General features: G+C 35.0%; 1 protein-coding gene across 1 annotated transcript in view; it reads right to left on the bottom strand.

Moving 5' to 3' along the window:
• Window positions 1–2,387: 2,387 nt before the first annotated feature.
• HS2ST1 (heparan sulfate 2-O-sulfotransferase 1) overlaps window positions 2,388–20,261 on the bottom strand; it is a 136,057-nt gene continuing 118,183 nt past the window's right edge. Inside the window, exons 4-7 of the mRNA XM_004679185.2 lie at window positions 15,976–16,114; window positions 9,436–9,533; window positions 6,600–6,757; window positions 2,388–5,641 (exon numbers count right to left, since the gene is read on the bottom strand). Coding sequence (XP_004679242.1) covers window positions 5,415–5,641; window positions 6,600–6,757; window positions 9,436–9,533; window positions 15,976–16,114 — 622 coding nt within the window. The 3' untranslated portion in view covers window positions 2,388–5,414. The remainder of the gene's footprint in view (window positions 5,642–6,599; window positions 6,758–9,435; window positions 9,534–15,975; window positions 16,115–20,261) is intronic.

The following is a 20,261-nucleotide window of genomic DNA, read 5'->3' as shown; positions in this document are numbered from 1 at the left end:
GCCATTCTGTCCATTTACTAAAGTCAGACTGCTATATTCTAGTATGTTTTTACTCTCTGTGTCTGTGGGTACAGAACAAATTCCCTGTTTAGAAAATTTATCAATAAAAAAAGAGAAGAAAAAATAGACAATTTATCACAAAGCTGTTATTATTCAACCCAATATCATATAATATTAAAAGAATCAATGACTGGCTCAAAACAACTACCAGTAGCTGGGAATTGGAAATCTATGTAATTGACAGTTTCCCCTTTAAGGGTACAAAAACAATTATGAGAAGTATGCATTATCAAGAGAAACATTATGGGCATGTCTAAACTATGTACTACAAGTTAATAACTTAATTTTTGATTTTGGTTTTCCCTTTTTTAAGTTGGCTGCCTTTCCCTCATTTCCTTTTAAGTGTGTATCCCTTGTAAATTTTTACCTGAAAATTTAATGTTAATGATAAAGTACAAAGCAAAAAGCAACAGAGGTAGAAGCATATCTAGACAAAATATAGTCACAAATGAGCCAGAAAATAATTAGAGACCAATGAGCACAAAGATCTTTCTTTTGGCAGTAATATTTGAGAGTTAAGCTGGTAACACTGAATAGTGAGTCCACCTGGAAAAATGTCCATCAAAAATGTCTGTCAGCATCAAGCCCATGATAAGAGAAAACAGTAAGAAAGGACACCAAACCAGTTTTCCCCTTCCCACTGAGTATTTATTTGATAGCTTTTGCTTCAGGTAATCAACTTTAACAATAGAAAGCTGGCAGAATGTTCAGGAAAAGGAGTGAGTATCTCTCGGACAAATGTGACAAAATGGTTTCAAGTTGGAAACAGTAATACATAAATGAATCAACTGAATGGAGAAAGGGGGAAGAAGAGAGAGAAAGCAGACAGAGGAAGGAGTGAGCACTTTCCAACATGGACTGTGAGGGAAAAAAAGGCACTGTTTAGCTGTCTGGGTATTCATAAAATAAAGTCAAAATACACAATCCATGTTTCGCAAAATTACATTCAACACTGCTTTAGAGATGCTCACCTATCTGATTCGCAACAGAAAGGCTGTCTAAAAAAAAAAAAAAATCACACAGACAGCAAGTCACAGGTTGACAAGCAGTGTTTGAAAAAGATCATCACCACCAGGGTCCTTTTAAAAATAGTACTGCAAAGGTCACAGAGCTGCATGAACTAAAATTATGGGACAAATCTGACTAACTGATCACCCATTTCAATTTCTAAAATTTTCACCCCAGGGAATCAGAAAGTAAGCTCTACTCCAGAGGAGCTGATTTGGCAGTGCATTTGACACAGGGTTGCTTTCCCCCTCAGAAGGGTGTCTGAGCAGCAGTTTCACTGGCAGCAGACAACAATTTTGCACAGGGTGAATGGATGTAAAAATTTAACAGCGATTGCCCTGCTTTCTCTCAAAATAACAGCACTAATTTATGAAGAGGCAAATTTTCAAATCATAAATTAGAAGCACCTGGGCCTATTAAAAACAAACTTCATGAAAGGTTACAGTACCGGGTGCTTTTCATAATAAAGGATTCTAGGGCCATAGGTGTGCTTGAGAATGATCAACGGGAAAGCCCAGATAAGACAGTTTTACACAGATGCTCTCTATGTAGAATTTGAATATAAACTAAAATACCAGATATGCATTCGGGAACCAGCCTTTAGGTAAATTCTCTAGTGCTTTTAGAATTTTTCTTTTTTTATTAGAAAAAGACTCATTATCTACAAACTATTTTCTTTCTAACTATGCAAATACAATGAGCAAATTATCTGCAGTATCAAAATACTGTTTGTAAATCACTGATGGCACTAATGACTTTAGGAATTTCCAATAGGACAGAAATTGAGAGAGCAACAATAGATTCCAAATTATAGTCATTAACTGAATTTCAAGAATCGAAAATAACATTTAAAGGTTAAAAGTCAATAAATTTAAATTCTTTGATTTTTCAATACTTTAAATCCAACCATCAGGAATCCAGAAGCACCCGATACGTTCAAAGTTGCACAAATTCATATGGAAGATGGCAAAGTAACCCCCATGCAATATTTACGTGTTGCTATGAGATATATTTAAGTGATACTTTACAGAATAAAGCTGGGTAAAATCAAAATATAACCTCCCCATTACATTTTAAAACAGTCACAATAATTTATCAACAGTTGCCATTTCACAGCAATTAGAAAACAGTTGATACAAGTTGAACAAAAGGTACTTTTTCCTCTCTTAGGAAATAACATATATAGATATATATATATATATACACACACACACACACATAATATTATCTTTTAAAATTCAGTGGTTAATCTGCTTTTGTATTATAAAAAAAATCCCCTATGATCAAAATACTGAAAAAGCACAAAGGCTGGAAAAAGAAAATCACATTTGCCACTTTAAAAAAATACATTATAGTCTCAGTGGTTCTATTTATTTCATTGATTATAAACTTAGCTACTATAAGGATGCTGCACTTGTCAGAATTCTAGGACTGTAATGGACCAGATGGACTTAAATCCAACTCTTTGTTGGTCTCCAGGAAGAATATGCCTACACCACCCTTTAAAAATGACAGATAAATGCCCTCACTTGAACTGTTCAACGGGAAAGAAAACATGCCCACCTGGAAACAATCTAAGTCATAAAAGTTTATGAATTTGTGGGAGACACCACCTGAATTAGAAAGCTATCCTTTGGCTCTAACGTAGGAGCTTTTGAAAGTTTATGAACTCTTTTTGGCCTCTCTAGTAAGGATTCAACAATGATTTCTCTGTAAATCATGATTTTTTGTAACAGGGTTTGGCAAACTACAACCCATGGTTCTTATCGTGAATATTGTGTTTTTTTAACAAGGTTTCACTGGAACATAGCCACACTCCTTCATTTACGAACTGACTGCGACTGCTTTCGTGCTGACAGCAGAGCTGGATAGTTGTGGCAGACTGTGTGGCCCAAAGAGTCTGAAAGACTAGCCCTCTGGTCCTTCATAGGAAAAATGCTACTGACCCCTTGATCTAGTACACCACCCGCTACTCTATCAGAATGTTAATGCACCTCAAGATTTTAGCATAGACTCCAAGAATAACCTTCTTTCTAAAGACTGGGGACCCTTGGCAGGTAAATATCAGATGTCCTCCACCTTGAGATATTATTTACTTTCAGGGAAAGAAATGATTTGTGTACATTTTCAACAAATATCTGCAAAAGTGAATAACTATCAGTGCAGGGAGGGAGGGAAGAAGGGAGGGAAAGAGGAAGAGAGAGAAAGAAGAGAGGTGAGAGGAAAGAAGAAAGTCAAATAAGAAAAGCTTGCCTGTCAGATGCTGATTATCTGGGCTGATTATGGTGGGAGTGAAGATGCTAAAATGATTCTGACAACTTGCTGTAGTTTTAAATTTATTTATGAATGCTTTTTGACTAATGCCTGTAGTTTTAAATTTATTTATGAATGCTTTTTGACTAATGCTTCCCCTTTGTGTCCCATACAATCAGTAACTTTGAAAGAAGCCTGCCTAAAATGCTCACATAGTTTGGCCAGAACTTTTTCAAGAATATTTAAACTAAACATATTAAAGATTATTCCTTTAGAAAACATTTCCAAAATTCTTTGTTACCCAAAGAAGGGAAAGAAGACAAAGAATACACAGGGCATTAAGCTGCCAAGTATTCCTTAAAAACAAGAGGTATAAAACAGTCAACATTTTGGAATATGATGTAAAATAAAATGAGAATAATTTCCAAATTTGAAGAGCAAATATTCCCCTGCCTCGAGTCACTAATGAAGCCTTTTTCAAGCAGGGTACCCCTTGAACTCAAGCTGCTGCTTGTAAATTGTCAAGATTTTACAGGTGTTTCGTATTTCAATAGTTGTTGAAACATGGAAGATAAAACACTGAGAAGATATTTATCAAACACAAATTTATATCAAGATGAATTTTTTGTCAACCAGCTTATAGGTGGAATTTTCCCTTTTGTTGCTAAAAAAATGAATGGTATGAAACTATGTTAAAGATGTTTCCTTAATACCATACATTTATACAGCGGTTTACAGTTTCCAAAGTGCTTTCACATGCCATCTGATTTAACCCTCACAACATCCCTGTGAGGTAGGTACAGCAGGTATTATGATCCTCATTTCAAGATGAGGAACTGAGGCAAAGTGAGGCCAAGTGACTTGCCCAGGGTCTCACAGCTGTCAAGTGGCAGGGCCAGGACGAGCGATCAAGTTTTCTGACTCCTTGTCCAGCACTTTCCACTGTAACAACTGCCCCCAATTATGAATAATGTACTATATATCAAAATTGAAAGGCTATTGAAGTTCATTTCAGTGATGTCTTAACAGTTAAGTTAGATGAAAAATATAAGAACAGTAGGTCTAATGGTTTTACTTCACATAAAATTGGTGCAAAACCACTTTTGTGTAGTTATCTATAACCTTTTGGTCCAAATACATAAAATATGCAATATTTACAGCATTTTCCATTGTTGTAAATGCAATGCTTTAAAACACATTATAAAGCACCTTAGTAAAAATAGTCTACAAGTAAAAGTACAGAAGAAGTAGGAAAAATCCTACCCATCCCACAGCTCACTAATGGAGTTATAATATGGATCACTGATATTCCAATTTACAGCTTTACAAATAATCCATGGAGAAACAAATACTTGACTTTTTGTGTTGAAGCCTTTAACTAAAACTTCAGGTAATTTCAATATTCTTTGATGTGGCTCCCCAATCCTAAATATTGGGGAAACAGGAATCAGAAATACTGTTATTTTTACAGTGTTAGTAATGCGTTAACTTGGTTTTTAACACTTACCAATTTTTTGAAAGAAAATTAAAATGACATAAAATATGAGCAATTCCAACTATAGCAAAAACATTTCTTAGCAAACATGATCAAACATTCCAATAAATTTCATGAGACGTGATTCACAAAAACAAAAGCACACACTGCCAAACAAGTAGTAACTATTCAGTCAAGGTGTATAACCCAAACCTCCAGGTGAAGGTGGAAATAGTAAATGATTTATATTCATGTTAGTTGAAAAAAAATGCTTCATCAAAAACAGAATATCAGAACTTTTTCTGAAACTGTATTTAAGTCTTTCGATAAGACCTGCTATGTTTTTAGGTGATGTGTACAGTTTTTCTGGGCAGGAGATTTTAACTCCCACCAAAATTTAACCAGCGAAAACAAAAATAGGCTGAAACTTAAGACTACTTAGACTGCTGACATACCAGCCAGCATCTACTTTCTTGATGTTAATCGTCTGTTTCCTAACTTGGCTCAAAACAAATTGTCTTACCCACCGAACGGCAATCCAGGCTGTGGAGTGGAGAGCTAAGGTGAAGACAAGGTCAATGTATTAGTTCAAGATCCTACTATTCAGTTCACCTTGTATTCAGTTCGATTTAGGGTAAATCTTTTCATAGAAAAAGTTCTGTGCGAGGATATAGAGATCTCCATCCTTTTCTCGTACGGCATGGGCTCTGATGAACTGGAACTGCTCCAATGCAAATTCATAGAACTCGTTCTCCATTTTCCAAATGTCAGACTGCTGTAGTTTTGCAATGGTTTGTTTAGTGGGGAGTTTCTTCTCTGTGGTTTTTCTAAGATGAGATTTCTTTCCTACTTACAAAAGAAAAAAAAGAAGAGGTAAATAATTCTAAGAATACACAAAGGTCAATGCTTCTTTATTTAAAGAGGTTGTTAAAGTTAATATGATACTGCGTTGGGCAGATAACATAGTTGTTTGATATCAATACTCAGACAGAAACAGCACCCTGGTCATACTGGAACTGTGATTTATTCCTTCCTCATGCAAATCCTTAATCTGTTAAAGCTTTAATGAGATGCCAAATAGTAAAATTAAGGCTTGCCACTCAGTAAAGGCTATCACCTTACATGCTGTATTCGCAAATGCTTAGTGTTCTGACTTGTTTATTTTTAAAGACAGGATAAAATATCAAACTTGATACTAATTTCTCACTACCTATATTCTCTACAATTATTTATTCAAAGCAAGGATATATACAAAGCCTTGCCAAAAGAGCTCTTACCATTGTTTCTTACCAACCAATAGCAGAAAAACAAAACAATGGAAATAGACTGGACAAGCACAGTCAATTTCTTATCTGTAAGAGTATTGAGGCTGCTGAATCGCACTTTCTGGGGTATGATAATCCAACAGACAAACACAGGATGATCACTACTACTATGACAGTCCCACTGTGACATTAGGCAGGTCTAAGGACAGAAGTCGTAACACAGTCCAAATGGGTGTTATTCAACATTACTGAATATTACACATTTCTCAAGCTGGTTCTATAATGTATCTTTCTACTAGTCTTATAATGCCTTCTAATTATCATCTAATGCAGGGTTATTCATTCAAAACATATATAATGATACCATCTGTGTGCCAGTCACTGTTCTGAATCATAAATAATGAGCGGAAACACAACACAGAGTCATCTTTCTGGAGTTGTTTCTTGTGTGCTTTACTGAAGAAACTTCAGATCACCTATTTTTCAAGTTGCAAACAAAGTTAAGGGACAGCTTAAAAAGATACCCATCTTTTATATACCTGTACGATAGAGTTCTGTAGCACCCCTGAAGAACCGAGGCAAAGCTGCTTCCAATAACATAATGAAATCTTCAAGCTCTTCAGTAACTCCCACCAGAAAGTATTCATTAATTAGGTTATACTTGGCTTGATCCATAGCCCACCTGCTTCCCACATTCCTAAACCAAAAGAGTGAATTAAAAACCTGGTTGTGAAATCGACTAAGTATTTTTGATGCCTTTGACACTGTATATTATGCACAAAATAGATAAGCACATTGTACATCCAAAATCTTAATGTCCTTTTACTAACGTTCTTCGGAGGCACACCTGCTTTTCATTTCCTCTGCTCTATCCCCCGTTTCCGCTCAACTATGCAGTGCCAATTCTGACAGCAGTAGGGACGCTCACGTGAACAAAGTTTAGTTTGAGGGCAGCAGAGAGAGAGAAACATGTTACTGCCATCTGATTCAGTGTCAACATCAAATGTAATTTTTTTTTAAAGATTTATTTATACAAAACAGGGTACGGACCAGAGATGTGGAGGGTGAGAGGATTCACCAGAGACAGAGTGGGAAGCAGAACAGGCAGATCGACGAAGTACACTGTTGAGGGGAGCAGCGGGCAGGTCAGGAGAGGTCTGCCGCACCATGTGGTCACCTCTGGGGCAGGCGGGGATCGAACTCATGCAGAGGTGGCCTTAAGCTTCTTAGTGCAGTGCTTTAACCCGCTGCGCACCAGGGAGGGCCCCAAATGTAATTTTTTTTAAAGATTTATTTATTCATGCATATAGAACTGGCATAAAGGCCAGAGGTGCAAAGGATAAGAGGGTTCGCCAGAGACAGAGTGTGGAGTAGAACAGGCAGATGGACAGAAATATACTGCTGAGGGGAGCAGAAGGTAAGACGGGAGAGGTCTGCTACACCGTGTGGGTCACCCCCATGGTTGGGGATCGAACTTGTGCTGCAGTGGCTGCGATAGCTTCATAGTGCTGCGCTTTAATTCATTGTGCCACCAGTGAGGGCCCCAAATGTAATTTAAAAAAATATTTGTTTATGCATACAGAGCTGGGGTACAGGCCAGAGGTGCAGGGGCAGTGGGAGGATTCACCAGAGACAGAGTGGGGAGCAGAACAGGCTGACTGACAAAGTGTCAGTGCCCAGCTTGCTGAGGGGAGTGGCCGGCGGGTCAGGAAAGGTCTGCTGTGCCATGGCAGGGATTGTGGTTTAACCCATTGGCCACCAGGGAGAGCTCCCAAATGTAGTTTTTTAACTATTCAAAATTCAACTTTTGATTTTAGGAGCACTCTAGTAAGATCTAAGCAATTTGTGGTTAATGGTCATCTTAATTTGTGAGCTTAGGTTTTTCTGAAAATTCTGAGGCTTCAGAAATACCTAAAAATGGTTTCACTAAGAATCTTATTTTTCACTTGATTAAATAGAGATTTGACCTTAAAATATACTTCGGAGTTCCTTTTAGCACTGACATTCCCTAATCCTAATTCCACTACTTTGCTTATATGTAGTGTGATCTTGAACTGGTTACTTCACCTTCCTTGCTCCTCAACTAGCTATTTAAAAGCTAGGATGGGGAGAAAGATGTAAATTAGCAAATTTCTAAAGCTATGTTCTCAGTCTATGGAATTTCCTCAATATGCCCAATAAGAGCAACACACTATTGTTCTAAGGTAAAGGTTGGCTTTTTTCCTTGTTTGTTTTACTATAAAGGGCCAGGGTAAACATCTAAGCACTGCGGGCCTTATCAATTTGGTCACAATTACTGATCTGTGGCAGAATGGTCATAGACATTAAGTGAACAAATGGACATGACTGTGTTCCAATAGGTGACCGGCCAAATTTGGTCCCCAGGTTGCAATTCACTGATGCCTATCCTTGGAAATGACTAAATACTGAGAAAACATTCTTATGCTTCCAGTTCTTCTTATGCTATTATTATGTGGTGAAAAGGGAATTTTAGGGTCACAATAATCCATGATGGACATACATTTTTTGGCACTGTTTTGGTCATCTCTGGACAGTGGTCCTTACAGGCTGTACCCTATAGTTTAGGCATATAGCAAGCTCTGCCTTTATGTTTATGTAATTATACTCTGTGATGTATGTACAGTAAAGACATCTCCTGACAATGTAGTTCTGATGCATCCCCCTTGTTTAGACTCGTAACCATGATGCATCTCAGTGACCAAAGGAACTACAAAAGTATTCCTTTGATTTCTCACTATAGTTTTAAGGAAGATACTAACTTTGCAGGTATATCTGTTTATTCCTACTTTTCCAATTAAAATGATTGATTAGAAATATAAATGACACTGTTTTTAAGAATTGAAAACAGCACATTCTGAGAAAATAAATTCTTTATTAAAGGTAAAATATCTTTTTCAACTTTACCTTTATTAGCAGACTAAATCACAACTGTAACTGTAGCTTCTCTTGAAGTCAAAATCAGTATAACAGTAAAGCCAGGTGAGTAATTTACCACTAAGCCTTTGATCTAGCATGAATGGCTAAAGCAGTAAGCTTAGGAGAGACGGGGCTTATGAAAAAACCCTGACTTCTAATTAAGAGCTCTACTGGAGTACAGAAAAACACATAACTCTAAAAGCAAACAAAAAATGCAAGAAAAAAAAAAGCAGTTTCTAAGAAAATACTGCAAGGATATTATATATAAAAACATTTTAATGTTAAGTTAACCACAAACTGAGATGATATTTAATTACATGTTATTTTGGTCTGGTCTTTCACTAATTTTCTTATACATGACCTTGACTAATACATTCATACCTATGAAATAGAGATAATAAAGAAGATTATCAACTAAAGCTAACTTTATCTCCATACCAGCATTCTGAGCTGTGACCACAGAAGAATGGGATTTGTAGCCAGAGCTTCTCTGGAGCACAGTCTGAGCCACCCTCAGCGACACATTCATCAAAAGTCTGTAACAAAGACATGAGAGCACAGGTAAGTCATAAACCCAAGTCTAACCTATCAAAAATCTTAATGGGGTAAGTTATCAAATAAATGGGTGGAAAAAGGCAGGACATGATGGTAAATTGAAAGGAGTGGGCAGATTATGAAAATAAATGAGATATATCAACAGATGGTAAACACCAATTTTACTCAAGACCAGTTTATGTTTACTAAGAGTTCCTTTATTACAAATGAAACCCCCAATAATAATCTGATTTTGAAAATAAGCACTAATTTATACTGAATTTGTGAATTTATATTTTCTATTCCATTATTCCAAAGGAAGTAATAACAACTGATGATACTCTGAAAAACTGTTTGACAAGAATATAAAGTAGGACTTTAGGTAAATCTTTGTCTTTTCTCTTTGAAACAAACACAAAATCATGAACAAAGCAGAAATTATCTGTTAGGAAATTTATGCCCTCCTTTCCAATGAATCTAACTGAATTAAGAAAAGGGAAAGGCGGTAGGTCTTGGGTCTGCCAAACTAAATAGCTTAACTTTATTGAGCACTTATTATCACCTGCATTTTCTATTTACATCTATTTGAAATGCTGAAACATTGAGATACCAGAGAAAAACTGACAGCTCTGGTTACTGAAGTGAATGTGACATTGACTAATACTGCCTGTAACTCATGACGAGTAAAAAGAGCGCATGTCCTGGGTGAAGGCTCTAGTCTCGGTTTCTAGAACCAAGTTTGACCCAATTTAACTAAGTCTTTATGGCTTCCAAACCATACTGTTTCTAATTCATAAACTGATATAAATTCAAGGGGCCCTTTCAACCAAAAATCTGTGTAAAAAATTCAATAATAATCCTTACACTTGGCTGTGCGCTGAAGCTACAGTGGAATGATTCTCTTTATTCTGTCAATATTTAAGAAACAACAGCAAACTTCAGCTTGCTTTATTTGTCCATTTCTTTTACAGATAATATTAGCCACAATATAGTGAGAAGAGATATAACTTGGGTTTGAATCATACTGAATCCAGACAATTTAAATTTTGTTCTAGTTTCCTTTATTGGGGAAAAAAAAGGGATATAATCTTATATGAGGGACAAATCCAATCATGGATGTACAAAAATCTACCACAATGACTGGGTCATTGTATGCACTCAGTAAATAGGAAGTAAGCATTTTAATCTGTGTCTTTCTCCCCTCCTCTTCTCCCAAATACTCAAAAACAATGTTTAGTTGGCTCTTGTTCTCCTAGACAGCCACAGCACTTGGCCGCAATGACCAAATACTATTCATTTCACGTATGTTTTCTTCGACCACTCCATGCCCTAGCCTAATTATTCACATTTCCTTGGCTTCATGTATAATTCCTAGGCAAAAAGCTTTAAAATCTGCACCCCTTTATCTCCTCATCTACCTTCTGCTATCTACTGTTCATTTACATTTAAATTTACAGTTTCTCCTCATGTTTAGTATTTCTGGCAACAGGATGATATTACCCTTTGTCATTCAGGCTCAAAAACTCAGAATTTCTTTAACTTCTCTCACCTCATATCCTTGAGGTAATGTCTTTCCAATCTAACCTTTTTCAATTTTACTTCCATTGGGACCTTCAAATATCTTTTCTCAATTCTTACAACTACTTCCTAATTAGCGACCTACCTTTCTCTTCTTTCCAACCTGCTTTTTACAGTTCTCCTATCAGTCTGAGTAGTTACTACTAACATTCTCTCCTCAGGAACCTTCAATAGCTTCCAATATCTTAAAGAAAAAGACCAAAACCTCTTATTGTTTTCAGAATACGCTTTCAGAAACACTTCATACCCCAACTTCAGTGTGCCAGTCTAGCCCTAGCTCTATGTGTAACATCCAACTTTACCAGATTAATCTAATTTGTAGTTTCTCAATTATTGCCATATGTACTTCCAAATCTATATACCTTTGCTGACCATTTTCATTCTCAGAAAATGCCTTCCTTATATCAATCTAAGTTATGTTAAAACTATCATGACTATCTTGCCTAATGTCACTCATATTTTTTTAATTCATAGAAATTAATTATATACTGCCTTGTAATAACCAGCTCTTAGTATTCAGGTATTTACATCTATGCATACATCTTCATCTAAAGAAACTGTTTAAAATGTATTTTTAAAAATGTATTATGTTCCTTTTCCTCAATTACAGTAAGCATGGCTAGGAGGGACCAAGCAGTATGCATTTATGACCTCCATAACACACACCATCATGCTATACAAACTGTCTGCATGACCAATATTTGTAAATGGCTGGGAAGACCATCTCTGGGAATTTATATGAATATTAAAGGCCCAATTCTAGTGAGGCAATTTTTTTCATGAAGCATTCATATACCATTATCTGCATATATGTGTCTCTGACTCTGTCTATACAAACACACACAAATATTTTATATGAAAGCATATCAGGTAACACTTAATACTCAATAAACCCCATTTCAATGGCTATTACATTGTTTCGAACTTCACCAGGTATTTTGACTTAGATCTGCTGGTCCAAGTAACTTTTAAAAAGAGGTTTTGTTATTATTTATGCCAATTATGTGTCATACAACCAAAATGTTGTGTATATGTGCCTCTAGCATGTCCTATTTGGAAGAAGTCTCGGGCTCAATGAACTGAATGATGATTTATCATAAAGTTTCTGATTCTTTGCCTATCCAATTCCAAACAGGCCTTAGTATGGTGTCTCTGAAGCTCAGAAGGGGTTGTCTGCTTCTTCACACTTCTATCTGATTAAAGAACCAGAATGAAATGGAATGAAAAACTAAGGTGATTATAGGTGAACTTAAAAACTCTACTACCACAGTCTGTGTGTATGTGTGACTCAAAGACATTAAAAAAGATTTTGCATAAAAAAATGAAACAAGATCACTACCTCACACTATACATAAAAATCAACTCGAAGTGGATTAAAGATCTAGACATAAGAACAGAAGCCATAAAATACCAGGCAGCAAAGATGGGCCAAACACTACAAGACATACACTTCAGTGACATCTCTGAAGATACAGCACCCAATGCAACGATAGTGAAGGCAATGATAAATAGATGGGGCTAAAAAGCTTCTGTACAGCAAAAGACATTACAAAAAACAAACGGACATCCCGTTGATTGGGAACAAATTTTCTCACACAAAACTAGCGATAAAGGATTGATCACAAAGATATACAAAGAACTGATGAAACTCAACAAAAATAAACAGCCCCATCAAAAAATGGGCAGAAGAGCTAAAAGACACTTCTCCAAAGAGGAAATACAGATGGCCATCAAGCATATGAAAAAATATTCAACATCATTTGTAATAGAGATACAAATTAAAACCACAATGAGATACCACCTCACCCCAGTCAGAATGGCACATCTTAAAACAACTAGTAACAACAAATGTTGGCGAGGATGAGGAGAAAAAGACTCTCCTGCACTGCTGGTGGGAATGCAAACTAGTACAGCCACTATGTACTGTTTGGAGAATCCTCAAATTGCTAAACATGGAGCTTCCCTACAACCCAGCAATCCCACTCCTAGGTATCTACCCAAAAGACAAAAACACTGATTCAAAAAGATACTTGCACCCCATGTTTATTGCTGCTTTATTTACAGTTGGAAAGACATGGAAACAGCCCAAATGCCCAAAAGTGGATGACTGGATTAAAAAGCTGTGGTACATATATACAATGGAGTATTACTCAGCAATCAAAAAAAGAAAACACATGCCTTTTGCAGCAACAAGGATGGAGCTGGAAAAAATCACGCTAAGTGAAATAAGCCAGAAAGAAAAGGAAAAATATCAGATGGTTTCACTCATAGCAGCAGTGTAACAGACCAGGAGAGAAAATAATGATAATAATGAACAGCTATATATCAGAGACATTTTATGAGGGTAGAGTGAGGAATGGGATCAAAAACAGTGGGGGGAGAAGGGAAATGCCCTGGACGGTGGTGATGGCACATGGGTGATTTGGTGATGGGAAGCCCAAGGGGATTACAACTGAGATGGAAAAATGCACAAAAATGATGTAAAAAATATATATATATACAAGATAAAAATTTGGCATTAGAAAAAAATTGGCATTAGAAAAATATGCCAATTGCTGAAATAAATTGCCTTGTGGTAAATCATGGATATGAAATTTATAAGTGACGAAGTTATGATTAGGAAACTTTGTTAACTATTCCAAGAATAAGATTTTCAGGTTTAATACCATTGCCTAGTATTTTGTTAAACCAGCTGATTTGAATTCCCATTAAAACAGTAATGGCTCCGCTAATGGTGACAAAAAGACCACCTTACTAAAATCCATGTCAGTAGCCTAGAAAAAAAATCTGTGATGAAATTTCAGTTTATAAGCCAGCAATAATAGAGACCACATACTTTCTACTTTATGATAACTTTCTAAGTAAAAACAGAATGGGTGTACATAAATTTCCTATTCTCTGATCTCTAACCTGAATATTTTATCTTATATGTGAATAATTTTATCGTTTTGCAAAATAACTGGCATGTATTTGGGAGAGTGGGTCACTAAATAAGTACTTCTCAACCACACATTCAGTATTTAAAATGTAATTGTTCAATGAATTAATCCTTTTATTATTCTCATATGTAAAACACTCAGTTTTAAGCACATTCAGCTTAAAATATAGGAAAAATAAAAGTGGCTTTATTAAGTAGGAAAAAAAGATTTTGTATAAATATGAGAAACTAGGACGTTCATAGAAGTTATAGTATTAAAAGGTGACACAGCTATGAGAATTTAAATATCTACTATTAAATAAAAACTGATTTAGACAAGTACTTCTATTTTAACCCCGGTTCTCTAATTAGTCAATTTATAATTCTGCTCGACTTTTGTATTTATCAATTTATATTCTGCTCTACTAAAACTTCAAGTCTTTAAAATAAAAAAAAAGCAAAACAAACATGTGAAATAAAAACAGACCAGACTCCCCCTTTTCCACAAATTTATATTCTTAATCTAGAAGAACATAAAAAGTTCATAGAAATGGTTCCAGATTCCACAATGCAGCAACTTTTCTATTTTACTATCAATGCAGCAACTTCTAGAAACTATTGCAGGCAAGTTTTAGTATAGTATTATAGAAGAATTTCCACAATTTTATGAAAAGGTCTTTAAAATCCTCTCAGTTTCATAAGAAATGGTATAGTTCTCAAGAAACTAGTAAATTTCAATAGATACTGCTCATATAAACAAAAGTTCTTTGGTATTCTCAGTTTTTAAAGGAAGTTCTAACTACTTTTGAGTAAACTAAAAAAAAAGTTCGGGAACTAATTTATCTATCTAGCTTTCTATAGAGTTATCAGTTCTAGAATGCAGACTTCTCATTCTTTAACATTCCTAATATCCAGATACTGGACAGAGATTATATTAAGTAAAACTTTAGTTACAAAATAGGAGAGTAAACCCTCTGCTAAGTACTTGGGGAAACAAAAATGAATGAAATATAACCTGTCCAGCAAGTTTGTGACCTTTTGCAGAAGACATTTATATAAAGAAATAATCCACAAAATAAATGCTTGAGAAAGAGAGATATGAATGACATGCTTTGGGAATCTTGCAAGATGTATGACTAGCTGCTTGTATGCACCAGAAAAGATGTTATGAAAGAGGTAACATTTCTGGTGTATCTTAAAAGGTGGACAAAGAGTTTTGCAGAGTGAAGGGAAGTCATTCTAAATATAGGGAAGAACATTTATAAAAATTATAAAGCAATACATTTGTAGGATGGTAACATTTTGTGGGGCTCATGCAGAAGGCATCTGAGGTAAAATGAGGTAAAGAGAATAGGTTTCAAATTTTATCAGATTGTTTCTCATGTGCCAGGGCAACCCCACGAGCAATGAGGATCCTAGTAAAGGTGGGTCACCATAAAAGTGTTCAGTAAGTTTGGTTTCTTAGAAAAATAACTCTGATGCTACTACTATGGAGGGTGTACTTAAAGAGAAGACAACCCAAACTGAGTCAGCTAAGAACTGTTGCTCTTTCTTTTTGCCTGAAAAAGTAAACTGCTTTTGCAAAATAGTGTCCCTCAAACTGGAAGTCACAAATCAGTATAAACTGCCATCATCAAGACTAACAGAATCCAAAAACATATACAAATACATCATATTAATAATGAATAATTAAAAATGTTAATAGAACTACCATAAAACAGACACTCAACCCTGGAATATAGTGAATACATTTCTAAAAGTCACAGAAAATTATGTACACTCCAAAATATTAACTATAAGTACTTTTGGTTTCTTTATACTTTTGGGTTCTTTTCTACATTTTCACAATAAGTAGCATTACTTATAATGGATCATAAATTTTAAAAGTGTGCACATATTCTATTTCATAAACAATTATCTTTATAAAAATTGTGAAACTAAAATATTACCTTTTTGTCTCCTTGTTTTCGTCTTCTTAACCCTGGTCTGTAATCATCTCCAAATCTCAGAAAGTAATAGTAAGAAACTAGCCTCTCTATGGGATCTCTTATGACATTAATGTAGATTGGTTTCTTCTTCACACCAAATCTAAAAATAGAACAAAATTAAGAAGGTGAAACTGACATTTTCATTCTGTAAAGGGGTATCCTCAAATTATAAGTTTGAGGTTTTGACTCTATATGGAAAGAAGAACATGGACTATTTAAACACAATGATTATTTGGCAATTAGGAAATATTTTATGGCTGCTATATAATAAAGTAAATAAGAAATAAGTATTCAAAAATTATGCTGAAGATAAAAGCACTACACTTGATCTTAGCAACAAGGTTGAGAAGCCATACTACTGTAGATAAAGAAAGGAACATCTAATGAAAAATAATTTTAAACTTGACTGGCCAGATTTACATAAAGTATTTCCATTTTATATAGCAACAATTTCTTAGTTCTGACCCACTGAATTAGACAAACATGATTAGACAATAATCATTAAGTCTAGATAAGTGAAATTATTTGAGTTGACTGCTAATGTTTATTTAACAAGACAGAAGTGAGAGACATTCTGTTTTCTGTATTGTTTCCTTAGGTAAGGATAGTTAAAGTAAACAGAAGTCTTTGACTTTCGCAATCCTTGCAGATTCTAGAACTGTCCAGTTGCCTCTGTTCTAATTGCTCGCTTTCTCTATCTTGAAACCTTATAGTTATCTTGATTCTATTCTTTGCCTTTATTTTCAGTTAGGACAGTCACTAAATCCTCTTCACTATCTTTGGCATGGCTTTGGTAGCACTTATAAGTATGAAGAATGATTTTAATGAGATAATGTGTGAACTTATTCTGAAAATAGGTAAGAACCATTGTGTGTAAAACAGGATAAGGTTATATAGAGATGAAAGGAAGAGATTATAACAGAAAACAGGTGTGATAAAAATACCATCTGGGCCATTCAGCCCAAATGGTTAGGAAACAAGCACACCTTTCAGGCTGTAGGTTTAATTCTTTTGTCAACCAGATAGCTATTTACAAGGGAACAAATACATTTGGGGACTCACTGGCCAGTGTGAGCTGTTCCTCCAGAGTGTTTCTCAGGAGGTGGAAAAAAGGAAAAGCCACCTTCAACTTCAAGAAAATAAAATTTCCACTGACTTGTTAGAATATAACTTTCCAAAGAAAAGAAGAACAAACTTAATAGGAATTTGTGATACTGTATGAAGATCAAAAGGAAGGAAACAGCTGAGCAGTAGGTTGGTAACAAGACGTTTTAGAAACCTTACTACAAACTAGGCTAATTTTTTTCACAACTATTCTCTATAGATTGCTTAGAGAGATAAATGAACATCACAAATGGTTAATAAAACATGCTAACACTCAGAACACTTGAAAGGCACTTTGTCATTTGACCAGAAAAAGCCTATATGGAAGATGATAAAGCTGAAAGAAGGCTGAACAGCCTCTGGTAAGGATTACGCTTTTGACATTTCTTCTTCATTCTGGATTTACATCTCTGTTTAACTAGAGTTCTCACTCAGGACGTGAATATCTTACACATATTTACTCCAGACTCCCTTAGCCCTAAAACATTCATAGAGACTTTCAAAGTCATGAAGTGGCAAGTTCCTATGGTCTTAACTGTAAAATAATAAATGATCTGCTGTTATTTGTTAGTCCCATAATGGTAATATTCTGAGTAAATTATTTTTAAAATAATACATCTCTTTAAAAGAACATTTTATTGTCAAAACTGACAAGAAGGCCTAGCAATTAGAGCTCTCAAGTCTCAACCACAGTGGTGATGGTGAGATGGCAAAATAATACTTCCATTTGGGAAAAAGAGTTTGGCAAATTACTATAGTTTCATTTAATCCAGTAACTCCACTTCTAGGTTTTAACCCAAGCAAAGTGAAAATATGTCCACACAAAACCTGTATGCAGCAGCTTATGCAATCACTAATAAGGAGAAGGACAGAAATTGTGGTGCATCCATAAAATGGAATACTACATAGTATAGAATGAACTACTGATACATCAAATTTTAAGAGCATTATGCAAAGTAAAAGAAGCCACATTCCAAAGACATGGTGACTGACTAAGTAGAAGGTGAAGAAAAGGATTGTGTAAGCCAACTCTCAAGTTTCTTGCTTAGATGGCTGATAATAAAAATAGGTCACCTTCGCAAAAGAGAATAATGGCGGCAGAGATAAAGGCTTGATGATATTTTAACTGAGAGCTGGAAAAGAGGTTAGCAGACATTGGGACAGGGAGAAAAAGAAAACACTAGTAAGACTGCATGGCAACTGAAAAGAATTTTAAAAGAGCTTAACACAGCTCTGTGTGAGACAAAGAACTAAGTGCATCACATTCATGATCACATTTCAACCTCATAACCACAGGTAACTAAAGTCACTAATTATCATTTTCCAAGGGGATGGGGAACTAAAACCTGTAAGGAATATGGCTGAGATTGCAGCACTGTAGGGAACGAGGTGGATGTAACTGCAGATCTGTCTGACTCCAGTAACTGCTCCTTAGTTATTTTGCAGATCTGTGTTGTAAAGGGAGCTTAAAGTTCTACAAAAAGGTTCAAAGGTTCAATCTTCAACTGGTTCAGCAGAAGAGTACAAGGTAAAAGAGATAATCTTACAGGATCTAGAAACTAGCAATCTATTCAGACCTAACACAGTCACTTTGTTTTTCTCTACGACACTTTGAATTTAATGATCTGCTCCAGAACTGACCAGTGCCTACATTAAACTATAGTGTCCAGAATAATTTCCAAAAACCTTTCTGAGACTGATGCAGACGAGTGACCTTTAGGTGACTGGGTCACTGACAATCTCAGCTGACCGAAACCAGCATGAAAACAGTTTTCCTTTTAACTGAATTTTTATAGAGGAAAATGTTACCAGAAAAGGTTTTATAAAGAGAGCCTCATGTTTCATTTTGTAAAATCTGAAGAAAATCAAAGTGGTACTGATGTTGCTAATAAATGGTTCTAGACAGCTAAACAGTAGCTAACAGTAGGGTTATATGTAACATTCTCTACTGTTTGTGATAAGACACAGTGAATTGATTAATAATTACAGAAAAAAAGTGAAGTTTCAAGGGACTCAGTGGGAGCAGGAATTTAACTTATTCAACTTTATATCATGTGATCCTAGGGCATTTTGAAAATGTCCAACCTATGTAATTTCCGTTTAAACTGGAAAAGTTCTAAGCTGATGATATTAATTTATTATGCTTACAAAAACATAAATATGCTATGCAAAACAGCAAATGAATACTAAAGGGAAAACTAGATAGGAAGAACTAGGAAATGTGCTTTTAAAAAAAAATCAACCATCAGGAGTAAGACAAAAAGGAGAAAGGCAAAGACAGGAATGGAAACATGTAAGAAGATATTTTTGTTATTATCTTGGTTTGAGCAGAAAAAGGCTTACAAATAAAATATATACTTCTTAGTGATCAGTCTAAACTAGAAAGAATTTTTCATCTTTATCTTGTTTCCTGGGTGTCTTGGGGTTTCTTGGGTTTACAATCTTTCTCAGTGTCTCTGCTAAAGCTACTGAAAAATTATAAGATTAAATAATTCTTACACTAAGTATAGCCATATCTTCCAGAAAACAAGTATTTTAATGAACTCCACAAGTACTAATACCAGTCCAGAATATGTTTTGAAGTATAAAGTATCTTAAAAAGTGGTAAGGTGATTTTTTTTTTCCTCTTTATTCAATTGTGGTGAGTATGGTGATTAAAGGACACTAGTTACATCTACAATAATTCTTGACTATAAATATCATAATACACTTCCTCTAGCTGATTTTAAAAGTATTTGTTTAAAATCTTGTAAACGTTTGTGAAATTTCATAATACTTTCATTTCCAATAACATGAGACTGATCATGAAAATATTCAAACCTTTAAATGTTCATGTTAATATTTAATAAATGAGATTAATCTTTTCCAAAAGCTTTATACATTTTCAACTGCAAGAACCCCAGCATATACCAGAGCTTCATTTTAAGTACAAGACTTTTGCCAAAAGCAAAAGCACTCAATATATTATTTTAATAATGAAAATTTCAAGTATTAGAAACCAAGCTGTGTGTGGAAAAAAATAAAATCATTTAGGTGAAAGGGTAACAAACACTCAATTGAAGGATAATGCAGCCCTTAGGGAAAATATGCATATGAGTGAAGTTTATGAAATTGGTTCAATGCCTCTGCAAAGAAAAATAATT

The sequence above is a fragment of the Condylura cristata genome, unplaced genomic scaffold, assembly GCF_000260355.1.
Source record: "Condylura cristata isolate star-nosed mole 26May11 unplaced genomic scaffold, ConCri1.0 scaffold00008, whole genome shotgun sequence".
Lineage (NCBI taxonomy): Eukaryota > Metazoa > Chordata > Mammalia > Eulipotyphla > Talpidae > Condylura > Condylura cristata.
This window is presented reverse-complemented; position numbering and strand designations above follow the sequence as displayed.